The 15,051-nt window shown below is 39.2% G+C and overlaps 1 protein-coding gene across 4 annotated transcripts in view; it reads left to right on the top strand.

The window, feature by feature from the left end:
- Positions 1–15,051, top strand: part of NEO1 (neogenin 1) — a 239,684-nt gene that overhangs the window by 207,645 nt on the left and 16,988 nt on the right. For 3 of the 4 annotated variants that reach the window (XM_065871044.1, XM_065871046.1, XM_065871048.1), the window contains exons 17-23: positions 1,846–2,069; positions 2,150–2,288; positions 4,153–4,260; positions 6,077–6,271; positions 6,962–6,994; positions 9,993–10,061; positions 14,382–14,529. In XM_065871044.1, the coding sequence (XP_065727116.1) occupies positions 1,846–2,069; positions 2,150–2,288; positions 4,153–4,260; positions 6,077–6,271; positions 6,962–6,994; positions 9,993–10,061; positions 14,382–14,529 (916 nt within the window). The remainder of the gene's footprint in view (positions 1–1,845; positions 2,070–2,149; positions 2,289–4,152; positions 4,261–6,076; positions 6,272–6,961; positions 6,995–9,992; positions 10,062–14,381; positions 14,530–15,051) is intronic. The other variant, XM_065871047.1, reaches the window with a different exon arrangement.

Consider the following 15,051-nt stretch of genomic DNA (forward strand, 5'->3'; position numbering starts at 1 on the left):
TTGAAGTGAATATATTAGAATTGCAAAGTTTTCTAAAGGGTACTGAAAACCAAAGAATTTATCGCTTTCAGAAATGCTCTTTTCTATTTGTTTCTCAAAATTGTGAATCTGTATTGCCTGCTATGTATTCTGGATACTTTGCTTAATAGTATGGATTTGGCATTATTCGTTTTAAAAAGATAATCTCTGTCCCCTTTTTTTATGCTTTTACTTAAAAACACCAGCACCATGCTACATATCCTGTCTTCTCCTGTGTGCTTACAGTTTATAAGTTCTCTTAAAAATAGCTTTGGTATTTCAGAAAGGAAAAAAAGTAAGATGAAAAAGAATATTTAAGCGGTTTGCTACTTTCTTAAATCAGTCTATAATAGAAAAAAAACAAATTTGGAATTATTTTCTTTTATGTGACTTTAAAATGTAACATGGCTAGAAATATACAAGGGGAAATGTTCATAAGTCATGTAACCTAGTTATCTTTTCCAAGAGTTGTTACAAATATGAAAAAAGTTCTCAAAGAAGTCTTGGTGATGTTTGCACCTGAAGGTGCATTTTCTGTAACTAATTGTTATGTGTTCTGATCTTTGAACAAAGCCCTTGATTATAAGTATGCTGTTCCTGTGTTATTTTTAGTCTTCATTGTGTAGGAAATACACAAATGGAGACTATTTCTTTAGCTTGGCAATTATTCATAAACAAGGCCCATGCCATTTCAGATTTTAGGTTATAGAAAGGACTAGTCACTGTAACTATATGGGAAACCCACTTTAAAACCTTCACTTAAAATAAATCAGTGTGTATATACTTAGAAAACTGGCCAAGCGTTGGGAAAGCCCAAATGGATGCTGCTGTATTGCCATGGGCTCATGGTGCCTTTGTGCTCATTCTGGCCTTTGTTTTGACGTTGATGCTTAGAGAATGTGTCTGTTGCATATGGTGCAGGACAGTACATGAGTATAGACTTTCCTTTCTATCAAATAAGTGCTCTGATTTCTAAAGTTCATAAAGGCTGTGTCACTTAGACCTTTAATAACTATGGCATTTCCCATAACTGATTGGGATTCATCAGTGGGTTGTTCTAAGTCTACTGGAGAAAGTGTGGAAATATTCCTGCATGGCGTCAGCTTACCTTTCCTCTACGAAGAGTAATGCCCTTGAGTTCCCTTTGCTTTATTTGCATGTGAGCCATATTGCTGCACTTCTTTTAGACCCAGGACATCAGCAGATCTGAACTGGACCCTGCATGGGTATCAGATACGCCCAATACCAAGGCCAGGCTAAGTTGCTGTTGGCTGACATTCAGGACTCATGTTTTAGAGTAGGGACCCCTACATGTCCAGTGATACCCACTGATAAGCCATGTCCCAAAAATTCAACCATAGTCACTAAAATATTAAAACAGATCATGAGCTTTGTGTTATTTGTTTAGAAAGAATACCCTTGATATTAAAAGCAGTTTTCATCTTTTAATGATCCTTTTTGGACAGGAGGTAGAATTTTCAAGTAATTTAAAGGAAATTTTTTAGGAAAAAGAAAATTCAAGTTTAATACATTAATATAATCACTGGATTACCAAATTTTATATACCTGTTCAATATACATACAGAATACAGGAGAAGAAAATAGTTAATTACTGTTTCTCTAGATGCTTTCCTGCAATTTTTTCCTGAAAGAACACAAGTGGAAATATTCTTTTAAATGAATGGTGGTTATCTGTTAACTCTGGATTCTCTTTCTCTTTCTCCATTTCTCACCTTTCATTCCATTATATTACCCTGCATTTCCCTTTTCTTTTATTTTTGTTTATGTTAAAATGGCACTTCCATTTTTTAATTACTTTTTACCCAGACACTTCTGAAGTTGATTTATTTGTTATTAATGCTCCATACACTCCAGTGCCAGATCCTACTCCCATGATGCCGCCAGTGGGAGTTCAGGCTTCCATTCTGAGTCATGACACCATAAGGATTACATGGGCAGACAACTCACTGCCCAAACACCAGAAGATTACAGACTCCCGATACTACACAGTCCGATGGAAAACCAACATCCCAGCAAACACCAAGTATAAGGTACTGGCACATTTGTTCTGGTTGAAAACCTAATTCTTGATATTTTCTGACTCTGAAGCTCTTGATTCATATATTTCCAGAATGCTAATGCAACGACTTTGAGTTATTTGGTGACTGGTTTAAAACCAAATACACTCTATGAATTCTCTGTGATGGTGACGAAAGGTCGAAGATCAAGCACATGGAGTATGACAGCACATGGGACCACTTTTGAATTAGGTATGTGTTGTCAGAACTTTGTCACATGGCATTTCTTCTCTTTGCAAGAAGTGAAAGCCAGTGAAAGTCCGTGCTAATGTTGTGCCATATCTCAAGTCATAAGACATCTCATCACCTGTTTTTCCTACCCAAGGAAAGAATTGAGTGCGTGAATTGACATATTTACAGAACACAGTGAGCAGCTACAGCTGGAGTTCAGTGTTTGCTTTTTCAGCTGATTAATTATGTTTTTTCATCGTTGTACAAGAACATTAGCAAATAGGACAATATAATGCAAAGTGTACTAGATTTTAGGAGTCATGAGACTTGAGTTCAATTCCAAGGTCAACCACCTATTGACTGTGATCATAAGCAAGTCATCCAGCCTCTCTGAATCTATTTCTTCCATCTATAAAAGAGGGGTGATCTCTGCCTTTCCTACTTTATAGGGTAAAATAAAGTACCCTATAAATAAAGGACATGGTAAATTGTAAAGCACTGTGTAGATGTAAGGAATTACGGTTATTAACCTTGCCTTACTGGGAAATTGAGATAGAAAAGATGAAGTGGGCTGCCCTTCACCAATGCTATGCTTGCTAGAGCCTCAGCACTTTACCAGAGCCTCCCAAGCCTGCCCTAGGAGCTTTCTTGCAAACTGGTTAGTGTCTTATAAAATCTCCCACTGGAGTATTCTTAGAGTTTTTCTCTGTAAGTAAACATGAAAGAAAAAAGACAGCTAAGTAAATCAAGGGGAAAGCAAGCCATCCAATTTTAAGATTTTGCTTGCTTTTTGCTCACTTGTAGACCTACCCTTCTGTCCCTTGTACTTCCCTAGCATGGGGAGGTGTGTAACCGTTGGGAGGCTCTGTCTATTCCACCCTCCTATTTCTTTCTCTCTTTTAAATGAATAATGAAAAAATAGAGCTATAAAGTCTCCGTAGACTGGGTTTGGCCCTAATGTCTTTTTATCTTCACAGTTGGTTGAATTTCCTGCAGAGAAAAGGGGTTAGATTTGGAGAGAAAGAAATATAATGCACAAAAGCTTAAATAGACCTTGAGTTTGCTTTCTTTGCCAGTTTTAAGAATATCTTTGTGCTTTCATTCCAGCCCATTAGGTAATAAATGATACTCCATCAGGAGTTTGCATTTCACTGGGCTCCCTTCCGTTTTATACTAGGAGAATTCCAGTATTTTAGGAAGAGAAAAGTAAATTTAAGGATATACTTACTTTGCTCATTTTCCAACTAGTACATTAAAAGTTTTCAGCCATAACATGGAAATACATATGCACTGTCATTTTTATTTTATTGGTTTTTCTGTTCCATAAACAGCTTTACATTTCAGAGCAATAACCTTCAATAGTTTACAGTATCTTTTCAGTGTAAATTTAACTTAAAAAAAAAAAACCCATCAATTTGTAAATCATTTATTCTTTGGGGGAATGGTGGTTTTCAAACACTGTATTTGGTTTAGAGAGCCAACTGTAGGTAGAGAGAAAGTTACTTTATACTTAAAACTATTGTAACAAAACAATCCAATTTGGGGGGAAAATGTCATCTTGGGCACATTATATAACATTTCTCATTTTCAGTCTCCTGATCTATCAAGCAGGGACTACAGATGTCTTTTGATTTCCCTAACTAGCCTGCATATCCCTGACCTCCCCATCTGGATGCCTATACTGTATCCTCATGGTGTGATATTTCCTCTTTGGTACTTTGCATATTTTTCTTTTCATTGGAGCTATTTATGAATTCTTTGAAGCCAGGAGGCTTTATCTTTTTTGCCTCTGCCCTTCATTGTGCCTTCTAAATGGAAAGGGTTGAGGAAAGGGTGAATTAAATTGAAATGGATGGGAATTACTGAAAGTATTATTATTTTGTAGTTCCTACTTCTCCACCCAAGGATGTGACAGTTGTGAGTAAAGAGGGAAAACCTAGGACCATAATTGTAAATTGGCAGCCTCCCTCTGAAGCCAATGGCAAAATTACAGGTAAGAGGCCTAAGATGCCTTTGAGTGTGTGACTGTTCCCTGTTCCTGCGTGGCAGAAGCATTCCAGGAGGGTGCCTCCTTGTTCGGAGAAATGGGGGTCTTAAAGCTGCCTTGGCCATTTTATGAGGTATGAGTCATGATGGTCCTGGAAGGTAGAGCAAGGACGTGCTGTTTAGTGACATAAAAATGATTGACTAGCTGGTTGTTCTGACCCATGTTGCATGAAAGTCTGAAGGTTGTGGGTTGTACTAGACAGCCTTTGGTTATAGTGGCACTTATGGACATATTTATTTTCCTCAGGAAAGCTGTTCTTCTCTATCTCTGATTAGATGACCAGCTTTGAGACTAAAGACCCTGCCTAATTCTACAGAATAATACCCAATAAATATAAACTCAGTTCTTTTACCCAGAAGCCAAAAAAACCCATTAGGCTTTTAGTTTCTTTTTTCACCCAGAGCTGCTACTTCAGCTTCCTGTGCTCTTACAACTAGAGTTAAAAGTCCGAGTTGGCTTAGGCCTTTGAAAGGACCTTGAATTTTTTCAGAGTAGAGGGCACTATGCCTTCCTTGGCCTTATCAGGGAGGAAAACCTGCCTCTGCTCCAGGTAGGTGTGTATGCCTCCTGAAGTTTCTTCGTATGAATAAGGCAGCCTAAGGAAACTGAAGGCCTTTCTTAGCATTGTCCTGCCTTGGCTTTCAATAGGAATCCCTTTCCATAAATCCCAAGTCTTTATGAAATTTTTACTTTAGGTTTTAGAATGTGCCTCTTCCATAAAGGAATTAAGCATGACTTGACATGGATTACATTTTGGTTTGTCTTTATAACCAGTAATGATGCAGTGCATTTTTGCGCTGTGTAGGTCAGGTAGGCTTGTGGTTGTGGTTCTTCCTGCCTCAACCATGGAGATTGAGTGCCCTCTGGTGGATGTATCAGGTGACGTTTCACTGTGACTTCACCCACCCCAAGTTTGGGAGAATTTAGCAGAGGTGGCTGCGCATCTCCTAGGAGTTTTTCTCCTGGGAAATCACATTGGTGAGAGTTAAAACAGCATTGATGGGCTTCCCTGGTGGTGCAGTGGTTAAGAATCCACCTGCCAATGCAGGGGACACAGGTTCAAGCCCTGCTCCAGGAAGATCCCACATGCTGCAGAGCAGCTAAGCCCGTGCTCCATAACTACTGAGCCTGTGCTCTAGAGCCATGAGCCACAACTACTGAGCCTGCGTGCCACAACTACTGAAGCCCACGCGCCTAGAGCCCGTGCTCCGCGACGAGAAGCCACCACAATGAGAAGCTCGCACACCACAACAAAGAGTAGCCTCTGCTTGCCACACGTAGAGAAAGCCCACATGCAGCAACGAAGACCCAATGCAGCCAAAAATAAATAAATTAAAATATATATATATATATATATATATATATATATATATCATTGTCAGGCCGTTACTAGTTACTAGTTTCCAAAACTGCATTGAGTTAATTGTAGACCCTTGACGTATAGGATGTTGGAATGATGATTAGGTTATTTTCCTTATATAATTTCCTAGCTTATGAGAATATTTAACCCTATATTTTTATCTTTATTTTTATTACATCAGCTGCAGATATAGATGGTAACTTACAGTCTGGCACTGTTGAAATTGTGGTTTTATCTATATTATGTTTAGTGTAGCATTTAAAATGCTTTTTACCATTGCTAATTTAATCTGTAACTAGTTCTCTATTTGTATATGCTGTAACATATATCTTTATTGACTTAACTGATTGCAAAAGAAAAAGCAGGAATAAGATTTCTTTTCCCATTAATTCCTTTGGATAGGTTACATCATATATTACAGTACGGACGTGAATGCAGAGATACACGACTGGGTTATTGAGCCTGTTGTGGGAAACAGGCTGACTCACCAGATACAAGAATTAACACTTGACACACCATACTACTTCAAAATCCAAGCTCGGAACTCAAAGGGCATGGGGCCCATGTCTGAAGCTGTCCAGTTCAGAACACCCAAAGGTAAAGCCTCCCAAACAGAGTGTTTCATTGTGCGTCTCTTGAGTGGGGCTATGCGTGCACATGTCACTTTAGCGTGTAGAGACTGTGGATGATACAGGAAGTCCTGATGATGCGCCTATGAGCCACAGTGTGAGCGTTTATCTCAAAATGATCCCACCCACTGACTACCAAATCAATGTTCCCTAGGTTACTGACTTAACCATATAATTTACAGGGGAACTCTTGACTTCAGGCTGTTTGAGGCAGATGAATCGCAGTGATCTAAAAGTTCTTACCAGTCAGATCAGATGGGATTCTCTTGGTTCCCACACAGGGTAGTAGCATGTTTATTGTGATGGATGATTCTCTTTCAACACATGCAGGCTCTTAACCTGAAAGGCTTATTCATGGACCTTTGTAGAGAGAAAGGGTTGAGGCTTTTCTCAAAAGGGGCCCTTTAGAGAAAACTCTAGATAAGAAAGTGAAGGTAAAATACTGAAGCAAGTAAGCTTAGGAATAAAAGTCGGGGACTGAGTCTGGAAGTATGGAAACCATACATGGATTTCTTTTCTGTTAGTACGAAAAACAAGACTCAACGTGTTTGGAAGTTTGTGGGTTTTTATTTTTTCCTTTAAAAATTCTGCCTGTCCCATCTTCAAAGCTTGTGATCCTTGCTCTTGTTTTTTTCTTCCCCTGTGCTTGGCCTGTTAGCGGACTCCTCTGATAAAATGGCTAATGATCAAGGTAAATGAGTAGATGGCCTCTCTTTCCTTTCCTCTCTTTTGTGACCTATTACTAGCTTTTTGGTTTTTTGGGTTTTTTTTTTCCTGAAAATCAGTACCAGTACCATGTGTTAAAAATCAAATACTTATTGGCCACAGTAGAGTCCATGTTTGTGGCACTTGGAGTATCTGAAAAGCTAGGGAATCTATTGATACTTAGGAGCTAAATAGACTGGCAGGAAAAAAACTGAGTCAAACTTCTGCAGCTATAGGAGATTGGCCTTAAGTGTGGGCCAGATTATCATTTGCACTAAGATACTGAAATTCTGTAACACAGATAGGGATTTGGGCCATGATGAGAACAAGCATACCAATTTGTCGTATTTGTAGCATCTAGAATTTTATTAACATCTCTAAGTGGAAAATTTAATCAAATTCAGTGAATACCCTCTTTTCCTCCCCCCAACAGAAAATCTACAAATGTACCCTACTGAATTGTGTGATTATCTGTGACAAAATTGGTGGTCTCTGTTCTCTTGTTGTAAGCTTAATTCAGAACTGTTTTTCCATTTCTTCTTTAAATATATCTGCTTATTTTAAAACAGGATAGAGACAGTTTACAGTGGAAGTTTAGGAAGCTTGGGCCTCAGTGTCACCATTCTTGAAATTGTCAGTGTAGTCTGTGCACTGCAATTGCTATGGTGGAGAGGTAACTATACTTTGTGATTTTCATCTCTGGGAAGTCAGCTAAAGTTGGTATCTGTTTTCTGTACTAAGAGCAGTAAAAGTAAATTTGATAGTTGCTTTTATTCTTTAGGAGTAGTTACTAGAAATACAGTCTTTGGATCTTGGTTAATGGCAAGGAAGATTCAAAATTTGAAGTTTCAAGTTTTAGGGCTTTGGAAATGTGTTTGCATTCAATGAGCCTTTTGTTGTATGTTAGAGAAACTGCAAACATACCTCTGTGTCTGTGTGTGTGTGTCTGTGTGTAAGGCACCCTAATCATGGTAGAACCTTTGACTTGAGCCTGAGAATAGAAAAGTAACTATACTGAATATGCACAGAATATAAATGTGCTCACTGTTCTTCCCTCACTTCACCCCATAAGCCAGGGTGCAGTTCTCAGCTACACCGCACCTTTGGTAGTTAAAATTCTTTGCCCGTATTTATTTTTGGTGTTTGGCTAATCCCTGGAATTTCTTGTTCATAGGTTAAATATAAAGGAAAAATGTTAAGAAATATGGGAATTAAGTCAATCGGTTTCTTGGCAAAGTGTGTTCATTGGCAATTATTTACATAATATGTTACTCTGGATAGCTTGGCTTAAATGTGGGCTACCTGACAAATAAGTACACTTAAATATGAAGAGCCTTACAAGGGCTGTTTCATCTCTGCCAGCTTATCACAGTGAAAAGAAAAACTGGAATCTTGAAATATGGTGTGTGCCATTCGGGAGGAATGACGGCATCAGAAGTAAAGGGATAAAGTAATAAGTATGGACAATGGGAAAGGGTCAAGGACTGTGAGTTAAATTCTAGAATATGCCCTTTTGGATACCCAAGACCTTCTTTGGGGGTTTTGAGCTTCTGGAAACATAGAAAATACTGTTTTCATTTCTAGATTTATTCGTTAAATGAACTCATACAGAAACCTTCAGATTTTAATTTCTTCCATTTCCTCCAAGTCTGATCATTTATAGCAGTACTCGATATTAGCTGTAATGTTTTACAGCAACACATCTGGTTTATGCATTTCCAGGCAAGCTTTATTTTGTAGAAATAACTCTCATTTATAAGTGTTTTCTGAAGCTTCATGCTCTTTACCTCTGCAAAGGATAAGATAATATTCTTCCCTAAAGATTTATTTAGTAGTTAATATTTATTGAACATTTACTGTGTGTCAGGCAGTATTCAGAATACTTTATTGGATTAAATTTCCATTTAATCCTCACAACCATTTCATGAAGTAGGTACCATTATTATCACTGTTTTACAATGAGGGAACTAAGACCCAAAAATAATAGCTAAGTAACTTGCCAAAAGTCACAGTTAGTGCGTGGTGGAGCCGGTGTTGCGGTGCAGGCAGTCGGTTACGCACTGTGCTGTATTAACTATGTGGAACAGCTCTACTTTGCAGTTCTTGCACACTTCTTCAAAAGAAGCATGAGACTGCTTCTGGCCCCAGACTTTGCACTGAGGAATACCTTTGCTTTACTGGGGACGGACTCCTTATATTTGCTTTACAAGGCAGCTTCTTCTATAAATGTGAAGAATAAAATTCACGACCAAGAATATAAATTTCTAAAAAGCTGATATTTGTGTTTTCTGAGGTCTGCTTATGAGGTGGTCCCAAGCCCAAGGTCAGCAGCCTCACTGTTATGTTCCATGATGATGGATTAGGAGACAGTGTCCTTTGTGAGCAACTAGAGGGAAGACTTTGGTTTTTTTATCTTTGGATGTTTAGGTTGACTGAGCAAGAACTGAGAACCCAGTTTAAACGTCCAGTTGCCTTCCTGCTCCCGTTAGGGTAACTTTATATTTGGAAAGGCAGCTTTATATTTTGAGAAATATAAAACGCTACTGACACGCACTAGGCCAGATCAACATAGCCGGTCCCTTGGAAGAGTCCATTTCTTTAATGCAGATTAGCCTAACTGGTCCCCATAGTCCCTTTTCCATGAGAAGCTACTTTAGCCATAAGTGCTCTGGGTAGTATTTCAGCAAATGTTTCCTGGGCTAGAGAAACCTTAACAGCAAGGGGCAGCTTTGTTACACCCTAGATACAGCCATGGAACAAGGGTGTCAGACTTTCAGATGCCTCATTGCATAGAAAGCTATACCTTAGTTTGTTTTACACAAATAGGCTATATTTTCCCATTGTGTGTGTGCTACTTCCTTTGCTCATGGACAGAATAGACTGAAAATATTTTTTTTTTTTTGTAGAAAACACTCACTAGCTGTGAAGTAGACTTGTCACACCAATGGATTGGGTTGTTATTGACATGAGTTCTTCTTCTTCAGCCTCAGGGTCTGCAGGGAAAGGAAGCCGTCTGCCAGACCTAGGATCCGACTACAAACCTCCGATGAGCGGTAAAGCCCTTCCTGTGGCTTTTTTCGCCTCCTGTGGGCATGATGCAGTTCTGCTTGAAATCTTGAGTTGTTTTTTGTAGCTCCTGTGTGGTGGACTGTAGCATGTTACTCATTTCTTTTTCTTTAATAGAGCTTTAGGCATTTTCTGGCAAAAGTTTGCTGAATTACTAAAAACTCATTCATTATAGGATCCAGAAATAAAATTGTTTCCCCACATATCCAGCTTAAAATAATTCTAAACAAACAAGTCTTCCTTTTGCCCACTGCCTCTAGAAAATAATTAGAATCTTGCTTTCAAAAATAAACCCTTTAGTGGGATTAGCTATCATCTAGAACGAGGCAGAGAAATGCTTTGGAATCATTAATTTCTCCCCACACTACTTACTGCAGTGTTTTTAGTTTAGGAATTCTAAAAAATTATTACCAGTCTCCAAGCCATCCTAAGAGCTGATGCCTTCTAATTACTTACATGATGACACCTACTTCTCTACTGAACGTCACCATTTGTAAGTTACTTTCACACATGAAGTCACATTTGATCCTCATAACACTGTGGTGAGGCAGGGAGAACAAGTATCATTATTCCCATTTTATACATTAAGACTCAGCGGAGAGGTAATGTGCCTGGATCCACCCACATATTCTGGAAGTCCTAGAACCAAAACCCATGTCTTCTGACTTCAGATTGTGCCTTTTCCACTGTCACGTGCAGCCTGAAAGGCATGGGGTTCTATACCAGATGTGGGAATCCAGGATGGCAAAATGTCCACAAAAGTAGTTAATAGAAATGACCCTTACTGTCTCCTCACTTGTAGAGTAATTTTACTCCCAATAAAAAAAAAAAAAGAAACATATGGAAGAGAAAGGAAAAGAGTTTCTAGTCCTCTGGAAACTCCTGATCTAATTGTGGAAATAAAATTATCTCAGTCTCCAGTATCTATTTAAATAAAAAGTGATATTGCCCAGACTTCTGTGAAATCAGCCAGTTCATAGGAGAGCCAGACAAATTTGCCTGCTTCAAGAAATTTTTAGGCTCTGAGTTCTAGGACTTTATGAGTTTCTCCTCCTGGGATGCATATGTTATATTTATGTGCTGTCCACAGTATAATATTCAAGACTGTGAAAAAAGCAGTTATTTCTTTGTCTTATCTTTCATTTATGCATTCATTCATTTATTCACACATATTTCTAAAGGTTCAGGTTCTATGTAACAGGCTGTAGGAACAGGAGGATTGAGTAACAAACTACCTGATAGAGAAAAGAGAAAGCTTTGTAGAAGAGATGATCTCTGACCCAGATTTTAAAAGGCACAGAGAAGATTGCTAAATGTTGAGGAGGGGGTTGAACATCCTAGGACGCAATAAAAACACGTGTGGAGGCATGGCAGTTTAAAACAGCCTGCTTGGACATGGAGGCAACCTAGGTGTCTGTTGACAGGTGAATGGATAGAGAGGGTGTGGCGCATATGTGCGATGGAATATTATTCGGCCATAAAAAGGAACTAAACTGAGTTATTTGTAGTGAGGTGGATGGACCTAGAGTCTGTCATACAGAGTGAAGTAAGTCAGAAAGAGAAAAGCAAATACCGTGTGCTAACATATATATAGAATCTTTAAAAAAAAAAAAAAGTGGTTCTAACAAACCTAAGGGCAGGACAGGAATAAAGACGCAGACGTAGAGAATGGACTTGAGGACATGGGGAGGGGGATGGATAAACTGGGACGAAGTGAGGGAGTAGCACTGACATATATACACTACCAAATGTAAAATACCTAGTTAATGGGAAGCAGCTGCATAGCACAGGGAGATCAGCTCGGTGGTTTGTGACCACCTAGAGGGGTGGGAGGGAGACGCAAGAGGAAGGGATATGGGGATATATGTATATGTATAGCTGATTCACTTCGTTACACAGCAGAAACTAACACAACACTGTAAAGCAAGTACACTCCAATAAAGATGTTAAAAAAAATTTTTTTAAACCTGCTTTCTCCAGGGATCACACTGCCTAGAGACAGGATAGAGAGTCTTGTGTTAGAGAAGGTAGGTTAGAACCAGCCTGTCAAAAGCTCAAGTGCTGATGCTAAGAAATGTGAGCTTCCTCATGTAAGTAACATATGTAAGATGTCTGATACTACTGGTAAACTATGACTTCCATTTATTGAGTATCTACTATTATTACCCTGATGACAGCAGAGAATGAGTTGGGTGTCACGAGTATGAAGTCAGAAAAGAGTGGTTTGGAAGCTGTTGCAATAGTCCAGGTGAGCCTTAATGTCCCTGGTAGGAGGGATGATGCTCCCATTGGCAGCTCATTCTTACTCTATTTTAAAAGGGAGCTTTTGGCCAGCTCAGAAGTTAGAGGTCAACTGCAATTAAATGAGAATTTGTCTCTGTTGAATGCAGGAAAGAACTGCCGCCACCACCTCTGCTTGCCTCCCACACCCCAGCTCCCCAGCCTCTGATTGCAGTGCCTGCCCCACCACTGCCCCACCCAGTAACTCAGCACTGCTGTTAATAGAAGTTTTATGTAAGGCCCTAGTATGGTCTAATTGTATTGGCTCCCAGTTCCATAGTCGTTCCCAAATATAAAAATGTTATTTTATTGAAGATCAGTGTGTACAATTTAAGTTGTCTATCTGCTGACTTTTTTCTCAGAAATGAAGGATAAAAGTGATTAAAGCAAATGTAGAAGAATAAGCTCTTAAGCTGTCAAAATTATCCCACATTTAGGACTGTGCTTAGTAGTCTATAAAAACATAGACTCAAAAGTGAAAGTTCCGCTAATCCAATCCAGTGTTATGGAAGGGATTCCCACAATAAGTATAGTTTGGATTAGATCGTAAGTTTATAAGCCAGGCTGTATATGAGAATCACTTTAGGAGCTTTTCTAAGAACACGGGTTCCTAGGCCATACCTTCATGGTAGGAATTTTTTCCACAACATCCCAGACGGGTAGGATGACTCTTCTTAAGTACTTCTTCTAGTGACTAAATATTTAGTCACTAGCAATAGTTAAGCAAAACAGCTCATCCTATTAATTGTACAGCTTTGATTGTTAGGGCAATAAGAGAGAGTAACTAGAAGAAAAGATGTCATCTATCCATGATGGTTAGATCTCTGTAGAGGGATTTCCCATATTTTATAATATGAACATGCATAACTTTTATAACGAGGTGGGAAGCAAAGAACTATGTTTCAGAAAATGGAAGAGCAAGACTACAAAAGGCCTTGATAAAAAGCTGAGCCTCATCCTGTGAGCAATGAGGGAACAATAATAGGAAGAAGAAAATCTGTTTCTTCAAGGTCCTAAATGATGTGGCCTCTGCACACCCCTCCAGCCTCACCTTCATCTTTTTTCTGCTCACTTCCTTCTCTCTAACTTTGCAAATCTCTCTTTGCTTCAGCAATACTGGCTGCCTTTCTCTTCCTTGAACGTGCCAAGCTCATTCCTGCCATAGGATCCTTCCACTAGCTATTCCCTCTCTATGGAATGTTCTTCCTCCAGGTCTTTGTATGGTGGGATCATTCATGTCATTCAAATCTCAGCCCAAATGCCATCTCCTCAGAGAAGCTTTTCCCATCCATTCAATCTAAAATAGCCACCCAGTCACTCTGTATCATATACCTTCATTTTATTTTTTCATAGCACTTACTACAAACTAATAATTTCTTACTTGTTTATTGTCTGCCCCCACCCCTACCTATCTTTGTTGTTCACTGTTGCATCCTTAGTACCTAGAACAATGCCTGGCTCATAGTAACCACTCAATAAATATTTGTCAAATTAATGCATAGGTACATACTTTTTCCTGAAACTGAATAAGAAAATTAACTCTGCATAGACTGTGTATTTATAAAAAGAGAGACGTTATTTTTCAAATAATTTTTTTGTGATGGCAGACATCTATATGTTGGAAAAAACCTTTTGTTTTCTATGAATGTACATTTTTTAAATAGTTTTGCAAGTCAGAAAACTAAAATGATTCACAAATGGTGCTTTATAAAACGAATTTACATACAACATAAGACACCAGGAGACAGACCCCCTTATTTGTCCAAGCATAGTGTTCAGTATAACTTGAGAAACTTTTATTGAACATCAGCTTTGTGCAAGGTACTGTGCATAGGGCAGAAACTCCGCTCTCTAGATTTCATGATCTAGTGGAGGTGGCCGTGTTCATGAGGCACTTTTATACAAGGCACGGTGATGACTGTTACAAAGAAGCTCACAGAAGTATCTATACTCACATGACGGTTCTGTAGCCTGATTTTATGCTAGAATTCTCTAACACTAGCAAGCGTACGGTTTTCCCTTTCCAGGCAGTAACAGCCCTCATGGAAGCCCCACCTCTCCTCTAGACAGTAACATGCTGCTGGTCATCATCGTTTCCGTTGGCGTCATCACCATCGTGGTGGTCGTGATCATCGCTGTCTTTTGCACCAGGCGTACCACTTCTCACCAGAAAAAGTAAGGAGCCCCAGTTGTAGCCCGTACATTTTTTTGTATGTATTCTTTTGCTTCTATGTGACTTCTGTATCTGGAGTTGTACACAGAGTTAAAACATAAAATATGTGAAAAGCGATGTTTTAAATATTTTTAAAGGAAATGCAGAATGGTTCCTCTTATTAAGTGTGTGTCATTCAGGGTCCTGGCAGGAAAGAGGTGGCACACTGAAAGGGGGTGAAGGAGGCTTTAATGAAGGGACCATTTACAATGTCCTAGGTGGGGTTAGCGTTAGGCAGCAGTGTTCAAGGGCCAGCAGCAGTGATAGGCCACTGTCACCCTTAAAAGGGTGAGGGTTTTTTCTGATGAAGAGAGAGCTGTTTTCAGGGATCTGAAGCAGCAGGAGAGGGCTTGCGACAGGAACCGTGTGGGGTGGTAGGACTGTAACTACTGCCAACGTCTAGCCCAGCAGTGAGGGGGCAGGAGAGAAAATACCTCCTACCTTCCAGTGTCTTGCCTGTGCATCCTACCTTCCAAACCAACTGG

The sequence above is a fragment of the Phocoena phocoena genome, chromosome 2 (genome assembly GCF_963924675.1).
Source record: "Phocoena phocoena chromosome 2, mPhoPho1.1, whole genome shotgun sequence".
In the NCBI taxonomy this organism is placed as follows: domain Eukaryota; kingdom Metazoa; phylum Chordata; class Mammalia; order Artiodactyla; family Phocoenidae; genus Phocoena; species Phocoena phocoena.